This window comes from Phoenix dactylifera, chromosome 9, assembly GCF_051530095.1.
Source record: "Phoenix dactylifera cultivar Ajwa chromosome 9, Ajwa_hap1_PhDact_Kaust_v1.1, whole genome shotgun sequence".
Classification (NCBI taxonomy): domain Eukaryota; kingdom Viridiplantae; phylum Streptophyta; class Magnoliopsida; order Arecales; family Arecaceae; genus Phoenix; species Phoenix dactylifera.
Window position 1 is genome coordinate 5,943,024 of NC_143198.1, and position 15,811 is coordinate 5,958,834.

Genomic DNA, 15,811 nt, shown 5'->3' on the forward strand with positions numbered 1-15,811 from the left:
ATATGATTTTCAAATATTTTTTTAAGAAACTAAGGATATTTGAAAAATATTTTTTCTCTTATTGAGTAACTATGCTTCCACCCACAAGATTCTGTACAATCCATCCATCATCAACTGCAACTGACGTCCACTTTTGCCCAATTGCATGCTCTTTTTAATTTCTTTTTAATAACAAAATTTAGTGTGCAAAGCTAAGCCATCCGGGTCCATTACCGTGCCAAGCACCAAAACAAGGCTTACAACAACGTCATTCTTCTCTTAATAATCTCCTCTTCAGCACTTAGTCCAAGAGAGCTCCAAAAGCTTCCAAGGTGCCTGTCTCTCCAAATAAACTGCTAATTATGAACCTTAACCCCATCATGCAAGCCAATCTACCACACAGTTTGCTTTGCTTTCCTCTAAATGAAAGAAAATAGAGAATACAGAACTGGTTCAGCAGCCAACCAACTTCAAAAAGGATGGGTTCCATTTCAGCAGATCACAAACACTAAACTATAAAAGGAGTGCATAATCACTCCAATACTTTAAAATGTTGGATCATGGATGCTTGTAGAGTTTCCCAGTCGAGCTTCATCAAGGGCAATTAAATGGATGGTTTTGGGGCACCATGGTTTGATAGGGTAAATGAAGGTGAACAGGTGGCTTCTTGACAAGGTCTTTCAAGATGAGAGATATAAACCTGAGATAATACAGAAGATGCAGTCACCCGCAACAAATATTAATCATACAATTACAAGCTCTGTCCATAATTTTTAGATATTGATTTTCCATCAACATTATTATATTCAACCAGCATGATAAAGTTGCATATGGTTCGTAGGAACCTGATGATCCCTTCACCACTATTTTCCCGGGGTCATGACCGAATATATCCATCACGCATGCGTATGAACTCGGGAGATTTAATGTGCCCGGTCTCTAAGAACCTCAAGGTCCAATTCCGAGGGATCAGTTGCCTGAATCTCATAGTGAACTCCATCCATCTCTCGCCTAAATCGATCCTTGGAGGTCGCATACAGCATCTTAGCTCGGATTCGAGAAACAGATGGGGACCTGATGCAGAAAGATATTTACAGCATACACAATTATAGGTAAAAACAAATGAGTTCAAAGAAAAGTGAGAAGGGCAACATTAGTACAAATACTAATACCAGTATATATTTATAAAATCAGAAACTAGCAGGAAAAGAAAAGCAGAAAGTGACACAAAAAAAGATTCAAAAAGTCATAGGTATTAAAGTTAGGGAACAGTAATATTAACAACGGTGTTTTCTATGCATACGGCATGGATGGAGATGCTTCAAATATACACGAAGTAACAAAGCTGCAATGGAAAAGCGAAAACAATACGAGTTAGAATCTTTACCAATGAAAGCGGCATGAGTTATACATCTTCCAATTATTCCATCCAAACTGCTTAGCATGTTGAACTTAAAGCATTATGATTGATGGTATAAAGTGTGGATCATAATGCATTTTGTTTGACAAGCTTAGCTCATTATTCTTGATGATCATCCTTTAGTACGTAAAAAGTTAGAAAAAGAAACCTAGAATGAGAAGAAAAATATATGAGGCAAATAATTATTACCAATAAATAAGATATTCCCAATAGAAGGTGACAGAGGGTTGAGTTATTTGAATCTTTGTTCACAATCGGCTCACGAGCGACCTCTGTATATGCAATTCTTTTGAATGCACATCTCCAATAGCAATATAGTTTCTAAGAACCATAAGCAAAAGAATAAATAATATGGAAACTTTACATTTGGACCTATCCTGTTCTATGGATTTCCCATCAGGTTTATCCAACTTGTGTCCGATAGCATTCTGCTCTGACACTGATTCTTTGGAAGCATGTAACCCGATCTTAGAACTCCATGTTCAAATACTTCTTTTCAGTCACTTAAAACACCAAGAAATCCTGCTTTACCATGACTAAGCAATGATTCCAAAAATACATGTGATTTTGGGAATGCACATGTATGTATGTGTCAACATGGGTAGGTTACATGAATATATGCTTACATATGCATATATGGATAATGTCATGTATGTTTACATGCATGCATGCATCTACATGTGTACAATATTTGTGTGCTCAAATCCACTTTTAAGGTTGCATCCAAAGAATACAATCTAGGTGCAATCATTCAAAGCTTCCAACACAAACATACATTACCTTAATTGTGATACACATCAGTTTGTTGAAGCAATTCAGTCAATTTATACAAGAAAATCCAATTCATATTAAAACAGTTGGGATTTCTTGCTTCCTGCTCATCATTTTATATATGTCCCTGCAAACCCATCGACCTTGCTTTCAGAACCTCCCCAAAACCACTTCATTTCTTTAAAGACTGCAACCATACAGTGATTGCCAATGACAGACACAAGTCAGATAACCATCCACGTATCATGAATATAAGGCAGATGACTGCCCAACCTGCAGAGATCACACAAATAAAACGATTTCTACCTACATTTTCTTTTACTGGATTGAAATTTTATACACATCATGCCTCAGCTAACAATATAGTACCATTAACAGCACAATTAAATGGAGAACTAGCAGAAAGAGAGAGTTACCAGGCAATAAAGAAAATCTTGCTTTTCTGACAGTTCTCATCAGTAACAAAGTCAAAATCGTAGATGGCATATCGGCAATCATTTTCTGGTAGAGAAGCCGTGAAATCATCATAGCTCTCAGTCGCACCTCCAGTCTTATCTACAACCACCTCCTTTCGCTTTTCATCAATTTTGAAAATCACGTACCGATGTGTCTTCTTCCTCTGAAGCTCTAAGAATGTGTCCTTGCAATGGTCAGCAACACCCATCCCAGAGGTGGCATTTGACTGAAAGAAGTGGAGCTGATTGTCAGATGTGTATAATACCACTACAGGAATTCTTAAGAATATAAGAGTACCAGTTCTTAGAATAGTAAATTTCACTTTCAACAGCACGATCAACTTTTGGAGATACATGGCTTGTCTACAGCATATCCATCACTTATTCAGCTTCTGAGGGTTTAGAGTATACAGAATGAGAGTGAGATTGAAAATAAAGTTATAGATATATCCAATAACTAACCACAAAGTCCCGTCTCAATTAATTATTTGATAGAACCCAGGCTTATAAAATGATGAAGGGATAAAACATGAAGGGGGATAACAACCCCCGGATTCAACGAGTGGATGATATCAAGGTCCAGCAAGTAAATGCTAGCATAATAGATTAGTTCCATTACCAAATCAAATGTATTCTAATAATTCATTGATCTACTAATGCCCAGATAGATAGCTCTCAGGAAAGAAAAAAAAGAAAATGCAATCCTAATTCTATTATGACCCCTTAAACCTATTCATAATGAAGTAAGGGTCCTTTGACAATAAGGCTTATTCAAAACAAATTTAAAACCTCCTAACCGAGAGTATTCCAATGCAACTTACTTAGGCAATGATGATATCGCACTCTCTTTGTGGAATGATGGAGATCTATAGGAAAAATATCAAGACATAAGAGGTATTATTTCATTTATAAATCCCTTACATCTACCCTATGGGATTAAATCCTTTTTTAAAACTTCTGCGACACTAAAGCCTACATCAAATTTGAAAATTGATAGGACTAGGAGACCTCATCGACAAGATAGGTATAAAGAAGCCATTCAAACAAAAATGAAAATAATAATATCATGGTTCGCCAGCCCGAACCGGGCGCACTGTACCTTACCGGTTCGATACTAGTACACGGCACGAAAAGTGCACCGTGTGTCGGTACACCAAAAAAACCCCATACTATACCGATATAGTGCTAGTGTGGCACCGGCAAGGGGTTCGATACCGAGATGGCGAACCTTGATTAATATACTTATCGTATGGTTTTGCCAGAAGCACGTAAGTAGTTACCAACAATTATATATTTATACATATTAAAACATAAAACAATAGAGACACAAGGTCCATTTTTTTAGAAATTTGGCCTAGTTTAAAATCTTGGTAGCAAAACATGGATAAGGAACTAAGTGGTCCAAAGCAGATATTGAAAAGTTACAAACCCAAGATGAGTCCAATTTGGATGGTTGACTCAGCATCTTGAGTTTGATATGACATATTTCATATTAAGGACCCGAGAATGGCCCATTTGGGATTGGCTGACTAGGGACCTGAAAAGTTATAAATGCTAAGCTTCATATCCCTTGGATATAAGGTGGCTAACCTATCATGGAACGTTTCACCTGGGTTTCAAATATGCTTCTTGCTGAGCTAATTACAGGTTACCTATAGGATTTAGAAGAAACAATTCAAGACTTTTCAAGGTTGACTCATTTTAAGTTAGACCACGCTCGAAGGTTATAGACTTAAGTAGGCATTACCACTTCTATTGTTAGCCATAACAAGGAATGTTAAGGTCCAAGGTTGACCTGATTCTCAAGGGATACTAACACTAGGCCACTCGCACAATTATTTGACATAAGCCCAAGTTAACCCATTTTGGGTTGGTTCACCTAAATACCTCCTTAACTCCAAGTTAGCTAAAGGACTTCGAGAGTTACAAATCAAAACCTATTCTGGTCCAAATGATTTAGGAGCTACAGCACTATAGAGCCTATGTCTAAAGTTGACCAATTTTTGGTTGGTTCACTTGGACTTTGAAGGGCACAGAGCTTAGAAGCACGGAGCGTGAACCAGAGCAGAGCAACTGAGCAAGACATAGATTCAGTAGAGGAAGAGATAAATTATGATCCTCATAATTGGGCACATTGAGTGGGAGCAAAAAAGTAAAATTGACACATAATTTGGATATCTGTTTCTAAGTCATGGACTGCATGTTAGGTACCAAAATTGATTTGAAGTAAAATGTCTATATGTCTACTTGAGTTAGAAATATCCAAATTTTTCAATAGCCCCACCCGAGGTTGCCCTAGCAATTATTACACCAAGGTTGGCTTATTTTGGGTGACTCAAAGAGTTGTGGAGACTAAGCTAGGGATCCATGTAATTTCATGTTAGTTATGGGATTTAGAATTAGAAATCAAAAGGTAAGCCACAACCATTTATTTAGAATTAGCTACATGACTCTGTTATTTAAGATGGATGTGGTAGAGCCATGAACAAGAGGATGGGACATGTGAATATTAAAAGGCATAAGAATTGCACAAGTTGAGAAAAAAGAGATGTAGAATCAATTGAGATGGTACATATGTTTGTAACAAAGATCTAAGAAAGATTCAACAAAGATGGTGCTTAAATCTATGTAACGGGTATAGAGGAAAACATGCCTAAGCTAACGTTAATGCAAGTTATGCCAAAGAAATTGGAAGACCTTGCAATAACACCAAAAGGTAGTCATTAATAGGAACCAATGGCAACTAAGGTTTGATGAAACCAACACTAGTATTTAGTCCAAAATTCTTGTTGTTTCAATTAGGCGTGAATGAATTATGATGTAGGAACCCTAGTCCAGATGCCCACTTATTAACTACATGGTCTTTAGTACAAGTATTGCAATAAAATTTGATACCATGGAGATTTAAAAAAGGGCATCGTAGTGCACGAGGCTGCTGCCACTATGGAGTTTGGGGATGGTCAGATGTAAACAGCCTTACCTTTTTATACAGAGACGTTGCTTCCATGTTTCGAACCCATGACACCAAAGTCACAATGGAGTCATCTTACCATGGGACAAAGGCTCACCCTCATTATACCATGAAGATAATGTTAACTTAATGGTAGAGAAAAATAAAGAGGGTTACAAACCACTTATTTCATTAAAAATAGCAAAATATGGATCCATCCCAAGAATTTATCTTAGATGAGCCTTATTTAGCCCTAATTGTTTTAATAATAGCCATAGCTCATGAAGTAGGCATTGTATTCTATGTTTCTTCCTTGGTAAGCACATGAAAGATTCATGTTCGCAACATAAGACAGAAATGCAATTTTCTTGAAATGGATCATGTAGAGTCTTGTAGTAAATGCCCCAAGTGGGTGAAATTTATCACATTGAACATTTTGCCTAACTAAAGGAACCTAGAATAGCCTAGATTGATCCATTCTCCATGTTCACACAAGTGTGCCAAGGAGGATTCTTGTAAATTTAAATTGGTTTGGTGTTGGTCCAAGTTGCTTGAAGTAGGTTGTAGAGTGCCTTATACTAGCATTAAGTGGGCTTTAGGTAATCTAAGCTTGTGATCTTGGTCCTATCAGCTTCCATGTCAGATATTGGTTGCTAAATAAATGTAGAGTGTTGAAATTCTACTTCATTCCAGACAATTCATTAGTTCCATGGTCAAAAATGGAATAAAACACTTGTGAGTTATCGCCAAGCCATCATGCTCCTTATTTTGGTGAAGTCTTAGTTTACCTGCTAGAACAGCCAAATAGGACTCTTGAATCAAACAATGGGCCCATAAGCTCCATGTTTAGACACCAAGGTCCCTAAGGAAATAAGTAACAAGGAGACAAAAGTCTCCTTGTTTGGTGATGCTTATGCAAAGAATGAGCCAAAACTGCTTTGTGCAGATCAGTGCGCTAACATGTAAAGTGATAAATGAAACATAAGTAGCGAACCAACTTGCTTTCCAAATATCATGAATGCATTCAGTCCATAGAAAAGAATAACAAGACTTATTGATGCACCTAAAATTGAATGAATCGACATCTAGAAACATCTTTTCAATAAATAACAAGAGAAAGTTTTCTTCAACAAGGTGAGTCAGAGGACCTTTTTAATGAATATCTGGGCTAGCTAAAACCAAAAGCCATGTAGGGGTTCTCTTCTATAAACTCATAATGTTCCACATGGTAACAAGAAAGGGAACATGCCATAAGAATGAAAGGGACCAAAGACTTGCTCATGGCAAGAAGGAGAGAGATACGTGTATATTGCAAAGAATCAATAGGTTACTAGTAGAAGGAAGCTGATGATTGCAACCTCCAAAGGAACCTATGTATTCCTTTGGAAAGCCAATGATAGGTGTCACGCAGTTAAAATCATGTGGTTTATCTTTTATTTTTACGCTTGTGGTGTCAATGTAATGCTCATGTGATAGAGATGGGTACTGTTAGAGGGCCCCAAAACAAAAATGTGCACCCCAAAGATGGATAAAACTATGAACCGTGAAACTTTTAAGGAAACCTAAGGGTAAACAAACACAGATAAAGCACTTGGCTTTGGAAGCTCTAGCTTGCACTAGCTAACAAGTGCTCTTTTAATGACATGAGTCCAGTTATCCCCTAAAAAAGGAGGCCAATTTACTGTCCTTTAAATATATCAAACATTTAAATTCAATATGGGGATGGAGACATATGGCTCAATAAATGGATGACTTGTTCATTTAGAACCTATACGAAACCAAAGAAATTGAAAAATTCCCTAAACTGAGTGAAGATAGCTTTGATGCAAACAAGTAAATAATTAACTAAGATGAGGAAAACAATGCATTGCAACACCCGTGTTTAAAAATGCGATGCATAAGGCTATGCTGATGTGATCCTTTGACTGCACAGCATTGTCTATATCCGATAACTATATGCGGTCAAACCTCATATGGACCAAAAAGGCAGTTTACTTTGTACTAAATGGCTATATATGTGGCTCAATTAGCATTTTATATCTTCACATGTGGCCCTCTTAGCATTATAGGGCCAAATATGTTACTCTTAATATAGTCGTTGCTATTAGTACTAAGTAGTAAGTAATAAGCACTAATTGTTAGTAGTTGTTCTTATTAATACTGATATTAATTATCCAAGAATTATCATTGCTATTGTTTTTATTGCACTTAACATATTTATTTATTTTTATATAGTTAAAAGAAAGGTAACGGCATATCCAGCCCACCTACTACAACTATGCAGTCTCTTGATCGCCCGCATACTACAGCTGCCTTTTAAAATATTCGCAACAACATTCCCGTATACCCCTTGTTGCAAGAGTATTTTATATACAAAGAAGTTCCCTCCAATGAGCACCATTTATAATGGGGTCCACTTAACCTTGGTATCCATGCAAGTGAATGCAAGATGATTTTGGTTTTCACAAGTTGAAAAAGTGAATTAGAATGATGGTCAATCACCATATGTCTCTTCTGGACAGATCTCAGACTACATTAGCATGTAAATTGATGTACATGATGGAACCACAATTTTCACTCAAAGCTCCCTCAAGATTAGGATCTGACTCGTTATATATCCTTGGCGCCCTTCAGGATGGGCAACAACAATCGCATGCCCTCCGTGTAAGATTAGAGGCTAACAATGGTTTTGAACTAAAGGTATCTTTTAACTTAATCTGGCTTCCTAATGTTATTTTAAATAGGCCGAGGTACTATTCTATGAACTAAACCTGTGATCTGGGTTGATTACCAAAATTTCAAGTCTAGTTCCACATTGCCTACTTGGTCATCCTTAATAAGCGTTCTGGAGATTTAAAATAATTTCAAGTTAAATGGGGCTCAATAAGAACTCAATATTCTATTTAAATGTTCATCAGCAACCTAATACCCACTAAGCTCAAATCCTAGGCTAACTAGATTGCCCAACCACATCTTGAATCAAGCCCGAAAAAGCAATTAAACTTATCACAATTAGTGCTATCCCAATTGTCCGTTTTGGATCTACAAGAGGATTAAGAGATTGCTCTAGAACTATGAAACGGGCCTAAAAGAAAGTCAATTGGTAGTGTTAACAATTTAAAATAGGTGGCTGATATATTTGGATTTTTCGAAATAATATATATTTTTATTGTTAGAATTTAGAAGTGCTGATATAAGAATTCCAAAATTCTATTCTTTTATACTAAGGTTGTAGTCTACAAACTGAGAAACAAAGTGAACAGATAAACTGAAGCTTAAGCCCATCCCAAATAAGAGCATTCCCAGCCATGGAAGGATAAATACTAAAGCACATGCAAGAACTAGTTTAACCTTAGAACTTTACCAAATAATCTCTAGCCTAACTTTCCTTTTGAAAAGTTTATCCTTTCCTCTTCCAAACCCATTACCAAGAAAAAATGGGTAAAAGCTTCTTCTTTCATCAATATAAGAAATCACTATTAGGATTCAAAACCAACCAAATTACCTAGCCAGTTCAAGAAAACACAAAGTCTAAACTACATGGATTTCAGTATGTGTTCGCTGCAGGTTCATGTTGAAATACCAGATCCCTTTAATCTTTAAGGATTTCTTCTTGCAAACTTATACCCAAGTGTCAAACATTTCTAAGTTCCAGATGCAGGTACCCTAGAATAGCCCAAAGCCTTGAACAACCACCAAAACTTAACCCCACAACCAAAATAGAATCCTACTCTCATAATTTACACTAATGAAAGTTACGATGAACAGATTCATCCACCTCTTTGTTTCCAACACATTTTCCTTAGACTCCAAACCAAATTGTCAAATACAATCGTATATTGGGCTATCTATTAGACAACTACTTAAAAAGACTCCAAACCAAATTGTCAAATACAATCGCATACTGGGCTATCTATTAGACGACTAGCCAGATAAACACGGACATGTTTCAAAGGCTCTTGGATTATAAATCAGTTTCTGCATCTGAACTTGATAAATAGCACATATCAAGAAGGTGTTAGAGGATCGAGGACTTCTAAAGATGACCCCATTGTCTTATTATGTCAAAGATTAAGTTGCCCCCACTTTACGCGAAAGTTGGCAACAATGGACAAGATGTAACAATTACACTTAAACTCTCATTTTGCATGGCATCATTGGATGCTATAAACTTGCAGATGGCATTGGCTTCAAATAATGAATGCAAAACTTGGTCGATTTTATGCACATAAGTTTAAACTATTAACTTGTATGACAAATTTCAACTCATCAATAGAGATAACACAGACATTTAAAACACAATGATTTGGATCTGACTACCAATGAAAATAAGAAAGATCGCCAAAAGAACAGTAAGATTATAAAAAAATGTAGAAGGATTTAATCAGAGTCATCAAAAATGAAGGCCAAATTTGGACCATGGTAACATCTATAATGCCAAGACACTTCCATGTCTGATACACATGACAGAGGAATTGCATGCATCCTTTTGTGCTAGAATTACATAAACTAATGGATCATTCAGTTGAATCAGAATGAAAATAAACAAAATCTGGAAAAAAAAAAACACAAATTATAAGAAAAATTCAACAAGACAGTTCTACAATCCAATCAAATTTCCAGTATGCTCTTTTCAAGCACTTCAAAATTTTAATATGACAGCTAGAAGGAACAAGCAGTACCACTATAACACATTAACAAAATAAACCTTTTTTTGTAAAAGGAAATTAATAAGAGAAACCACAAGAATCGAAACATGGGTTGCAAAGAACTGGACAAATTTTCAACAAATAAGCTAAAACAAAGCATCCCGAGTTCTACAAATTGGAAGCCCCATAAAATTGATCAGACAAAGTTATATATGTATCACAAGGCTCCATTACTAAAACCCTAATCCACTGAGAACTACAATAATAGCAAACTTCCTACCCCCGTGCTACACTACAGCAAAAAGGCCACTTTTTTCTCTAATCTCTATCGTAAGATCGAATCTCCATCCCATCCCCACGAAATCCAAACCTTTTGTAAGGGCCCGATCACCCGATCAATAGATCTACTGACAGCACGAATACCAGAAAGCACAAAATAAGAGTCACAACAGATCTAAAACCAAACCCGATTCCACTTTAATCTGCGGAAAAGCTGATCCCGCTCTAGATACCCCGAAAAACCTCACAAGATAACATATTGAAGTTCAAATCCCTTCGATCCACGAGAGATAGATCAATTCCAAGTATCCAAAACCAAAAAGAAAAAAAAAGGATCCACGAATCTCGCAACAAATGGAGCTGGAAAACTTACACACGATCGAAGCATAGCCATGGAGCACTCAAACAGCTCTCCAGTGGAATTAGGAGGGGAGGTACCAAAGGGATTGGCTCACAATGGAGGGGAAGCAGATGGGTTCGAAGATCTGTGGGCAGCTGCGGCCCCTCGCTCCCAAATTTGGATTGAGAGAGAGAGAGACGTCGTCATAAGGGAACACCGAGGAAAAGCTCTGCAGTTTTGGGCCGTCTGATAGTGTTGATGAGCCTTCTGAGACGGCGTTCCGTTCCATCACGTAAATTACGTGGCAGCCATCCAGAAGCTTATGCAAGATTTTTTTATTTTATTTTTTATCTCCGCAATAGATGGAAGAAAAACAAAACAAATAGCAGTAAAAAAACAACAAAAACATAAGATAACTACAGGATTTAAAAACTACGAACATAGTCTACGCCCGCTGCATGTGTTTACAGCAAAAGATTAAATTCTGAAAGAAGAACAAATTCCATATGAAACTCATAACCAACATTATCATCTGCCAGCCAATTCACCACAAGATGGCAGATGACTGAAAGACCACTTACGTCAGTCTTACACCGAAAAGCCAGGACGCGGAAGAGCCCAGCCACTTTAGGCCTATCAATCTTTGCACCATGTTTTCCAAGATCGTGGCGAAGATCATGGTAGGCATGATGAAGCCGTTGCTGTCAAATATCATTTGTTAGGAGCAGGAAGCTTTTGTGGGGGGCAGGAATATCTCTAATAATATCTTAATTGCCCAAGAGATGATGTGGAATCTGCAGCGGGCCCCAAGGAGGTGAAGTCTGATGGCAGTTAAATTGGACATGGAGAAGGTTTACGACAGGATTCGATGGGACTTTCTCAAGTGAGCATTGAAGAGTTTTGGATTCCATGAGACCTGGATAGCCTCGGTCTTATGTTGTGTGCAAGGAACTATCTTCTCCATTATGATCAACGAGACGCCATTGCTATTCTTCCAGTCCACCATTGGGCTTCGCCAGGGTTGTCCCTTATCCCCGTACATATTTATTATCTGTGCTAATGTGCTCTCCCGTGCCTTGCGGGCAACTTGTCGAAATCGGGAGCCGGAGGCCTATGCACCATCCCCTGGTGCCCGACCGATCTCTCACCATTTTTTTGCAAATGACTGCCTCCTCCTCCTGATGAGGGCGAGGGCGAGGGATGCGTTGACCCTCAAAGGTGTATTGGTGGACTACTGTGAGGCTTCGAGGCAAAGAGTGAATCCTCACAAATCCACTATATGCTTCAATCTAAGGATGGAGTTGCGGGTAAGGCAGGAGATTAGGGGGATTCTCGTGATGCAGGAGCAGGAGGGGTTGTGGAGCTACTTAGGGGTCCCTAACTCAAGGAGGAGGCTGTAGGTGTCAGAGTGCTCTGGGTTGGTGCAGCGGATGCAAGACCGGCTAGAGCGCTAGAGGGCGTCTTCACTATCCATGATGGGCAGGCTGATGCTAGTTAAGTCGGTTTTGAGTTCCATGCCAATTTACCTCATGTCCAATACTATTGTTCCGAAGACTGTGCTGATAGGGATTGAGTGGCTTCTTCGGAACTTCCTTTGGGGCTCGCATGGAGGTGGCCACGGAGTGCAGTTGTTGGCTTCAGAGAGGGTCTGCATACTGATCCAGGAGGGAGGACTGGGAGTACAGTCTCTTCTGGAGAGGAGAGATGCGCTAATTGCTCATCATGTGGTAAGGCTCATCCTTGAGCCACAGAGATTTTGGAGTCAGGTGATGACGACTGGGTATGGCCGCCCCTAGACTGATAAGGTGGCTTCGAGCAGACAAAGGTGCTCTTACCTGTGGCGAGAGATATGCAGATACGTGCCCATTGCATTGGCGAACACTAGATGGCTGATTGGTGATGGGTAGAGTGTGGATGACCCCTGGGTGGACTCTCTTTCCTTAAGACTTTGGCCGACTTTGGTAAGCATTGAGGCAGCAGACGGACTTCAGATTTGCGATTTGCTGGAACCGGAGGAGGCAGAGTGGGATGCTGGCAAGATCGGTCAGCTGTTCGGAGAGCATCTTGCAGAGCGGGTCCGGTCCCTTCCGGTACCGGAATGTGCTGGTCCGGATGTGAAAGTTTGGAGCATGTCTTGTAGTGCCAGTGTTAGAGTGCGTGACATCTATTGTGTCCTCCAGCATGAGCACGGGCGGGGGCTAGACTGCGCTTGAATTTGGAGATTTGGTCTTCACTTGTGGATAGCACTATTTCTATGGAAGGTGGCCTAGGAGTGACTGCCGACGAGATCGGTGCTAAGTAAAAGAGAACTAGGCATCTAACCCGAGTGCCCGGACTGCCCGGTGGAGGAGACCGTAGATCATGCCCTGCTCCAATGTGAGCAAGCTAGGGGAGTCTGAAGGCTTGTTGAGATCTCGCCGGATTTTCGGAGCCAGCTAGCCCCTTATGCAGGCAATTCGTCGATGGGCCGACACCCCCTAAATGCGACAAGTTGATGTTGAGGCAACCTACACTACTTACCAGATCTGGTAGACAAGAAACATCTAGACTTTTGGGGAGAGCAGTCCATCTCCGAGGGTCATTGTGGAGCGTGCCCAGGTATAGGCAGCTGAGATCAAACATACAGACCTGTCATATGGACCTTTGATAGTTCGGAGCACCTGGGGCTCTCTCTTTGATAGCAAGAAGTTATGTAGTCGGGTTCTTAGCCTTGTTGCTCATGACCTCCCTAGTGTAGGCCCAATGTAAGACTAAAGATAAGCCTGCAAGGCTTTTCACACAAGCAGATGCCAACCAGTTGAGATTGTGTTGGACATCATTTTTACTTTTCAATTTTTAAAAATAAAAACTACACGTTTATTTCTATTTTTTCTAAATTTTTAAAATACAAAAATATTTATCATAGCCTATTGCTTTTAAAAAATAAAGATCATCAATGATAGTGTCAACTACATCAACAGCGCCGATACTAGTGGCGGCGGTGGCTACACAGGTGAACAAAAGTCAAAAAAGAAAACCCTAGCTTTCATATTTTACAAATTATAAAAATTGATATAAAATAAAAATAGAAATAATAGAACCAAACATGTTTTTTCGTCTTGATTTTATATTTTCTTTTAAAATGTGAGAATAGGAAAAAACATGATGCCAAATATAGCCTGAGCTAATGGCTTTTGGCTAATCCTCTTTTATTTGAGGAACTGAACTGGCAATATACAGTTTAAATATGATGAATTTGATGCATATTATGCGAATGAGAGATCATTAACGCTGTATCTTCATGTTGGAGTAAGTTCTCATTCTAATTAAAGTTTGTGTTTGCTTAATTTCATCTGATCTAATACTAATAAGTCTATGTCTTGCCTTTGTTTATGTAGTTTGCCACACAGATCTAAGATCATGCGTATATCAAAAATATTCCAACCATAACACTAATTTGAGATCCTCCACTATTTTTTTCTGTTTTGGGCAAAGCAGTCAGATACCGTGACGCAAAAAGCCTTCATTATTAGGCATGGATTGTATTGCAAGGATATTGCACTAGAATTGTTTGCACACAACAAAAATAAAGGGTGTTGTAGGAAAATTTCGATTTAATTTACTCATGTAAGTCGTAATTATTTCAAAAATTTCTCATGTCGCCCATGCAGAAGTTGGCTTGGCTTTTATTTCTTGGTAAAAAGAAGTGGATTGATTTGCTATCTACTTTTTATCAGATCCTTCACCAGCTCAAAGCCTCATAAATGGAGACAGGTAATTGACTTAAAGGTTCATTTGGTTGGAATATATCAGATTAGGGAGCAATATGATAATATTTAAAAATTATTTATCTAAAAAAATGATTAAAAAAAATAAATTTTACCATATTTGGTAGGTGGAAAAAATACTTTGAAAAATAGTATTGAAAAAATATTACTATATTCAGTTGAGGGTAATCTTGTATAGAAATATTATCAAAATTCCAACACTGCTTTTGAATAAATAATTCAAGTAATGCTTCTTCTTTTTTTTTGTTCAGTCCATTTGTTGGCCATTTATGGTCATGAAGGCTATCAATATAGGATATTTCAATGAAATTATATTTACATGTTAATAAATATTTTTAAATTATTTGAACATATATTAGAAAATATCTTTCTTATTATAATTAAATTTTAGTATATTTTGGTATATAAATAAATATATTAATTACTAATAAATCCTATGTTTGATTTTTTTTGATAATTAATAAATATTACTTATATAATATAATTAATACAATATAATATAATATAAATGAGGGTCTTTATATTACCTCCACTTCGTAGTCCAGAAATAATACATTTCCATGGTGGTATTTGTTTTACCCTCTCTTTCATGAAAATAGATATGAGTCCCACCATTTATTTTATCATCTCTCTTATTTACTTTTTCTTATCAAATATGATAATCTATATGGAATTTATTTTTTCATGTCAAATTACTCCTACCAAAATAAATCCTAAAAAATAACTATTGGAAGGCTAGAGATGGCAGCGAGTCGGGTATGGATCAAGTCACTCATACCCATACCTACCCCTGCAATTACAAATGCCGTGCATTCAACTCGGGTCAGGTAAAGTAGATGGTTCGAGGCGGGTTAGATTGGGTTAAAAAACTCATCATGCAAACATTCTAAAATAATTGTCACTTTAGAAGGGATGATTTAGATTAAGGTTGTATCGGGATGGGTTCATAGCGGAGGCATATCATTATCTGCACCCGATCTGAATCCACTTCAGATATTTTATCTACAATCTACATCTGCCTCTGAGTTTAAACGGGTCGCATAAAATTTGTCACATTCGGATCAGATCGGGTTGGGTATCCGATGGGGTCGGCTATAATTGGGACGACGATGACGTCGGTATTGAACAGGGCTAGAGAGAGAGATGATGATATTATTGTTGATGCAACGATGACGATAGGATGACGATACCACCATGACAA

General features: G+C 38.0%; 1 protein-coding gene across 2 annotated transcripts; it reads right to left on the reverse strand.

Moving 5' to 3' along the window:
• Nucleotides 1–643: 643 nt before the first annotated feature.
• Nucleotides 644–11,074, reverse strand: LOC103705418 (actin-depolymerizing factor). Of its 2 annotated transcripts, XM_039115682.3 has the most exons (4): nucleotides 10,877–11,061; nucleotides 2,924–3,017; nucleotides 2,587–2,852; nucleotides 644–1,053 (listed from the first exon to the last, which is right to left on the reverse strand). In XM_039115682.3, the coding sequence occupies exons 3-4, from the start codon at nucleotides 2,832–2,834 to the stop codon at nucleotides 903–905; spliced, it is 399 nt and encodes a 132-aa protein (XP_038971610.3). In that variant the 5' UTR covers nucleotides 2,835–2,852; nucleotides 2,924–3,017; nucleotides 10,877–11,061; the 3' UTR covers nucleotides 644–902. The 2 variants fall into 2 exon arrangements, with proteins under 2 accessions (XP_038971610.3, XP_008787347.4); XM_008789125.6 differs by lacking the exon at nucleotides 2,924–3,017 and having other exon boundaries at nucleotides 10,877–11,074.
• Between the last annotated feature and the right edge of the window lie 4,737 nt (nucleotides 11,075–15,811).

What these genes read in the sequence shown, in the direction of transcription:
- LOC103705418 (XM_008789125.6), bottom strand. Translation starts at nt 10,897, where the DNA reads ATGGCTATGCTTCGATCGTGT. An exon ending in TGGCTATGCTTCGATCGTGT is followed by an intron (nt 2,853 to 10,876) that starts GTAAGTTTTCCA and finishes CACTTCTTTCAG; the next exon opens with TCAAATGCCACCTCTGGGAT. An exon ending in AAGATTTTCTTTATTGCCTG is followed by an intron (nt 1,054 to 2,586) that starts GTAACTCTCTCT and finishes TTTCTGCATCAG; the next exon opens with GTCCCCATCTGTTTCTCGAA.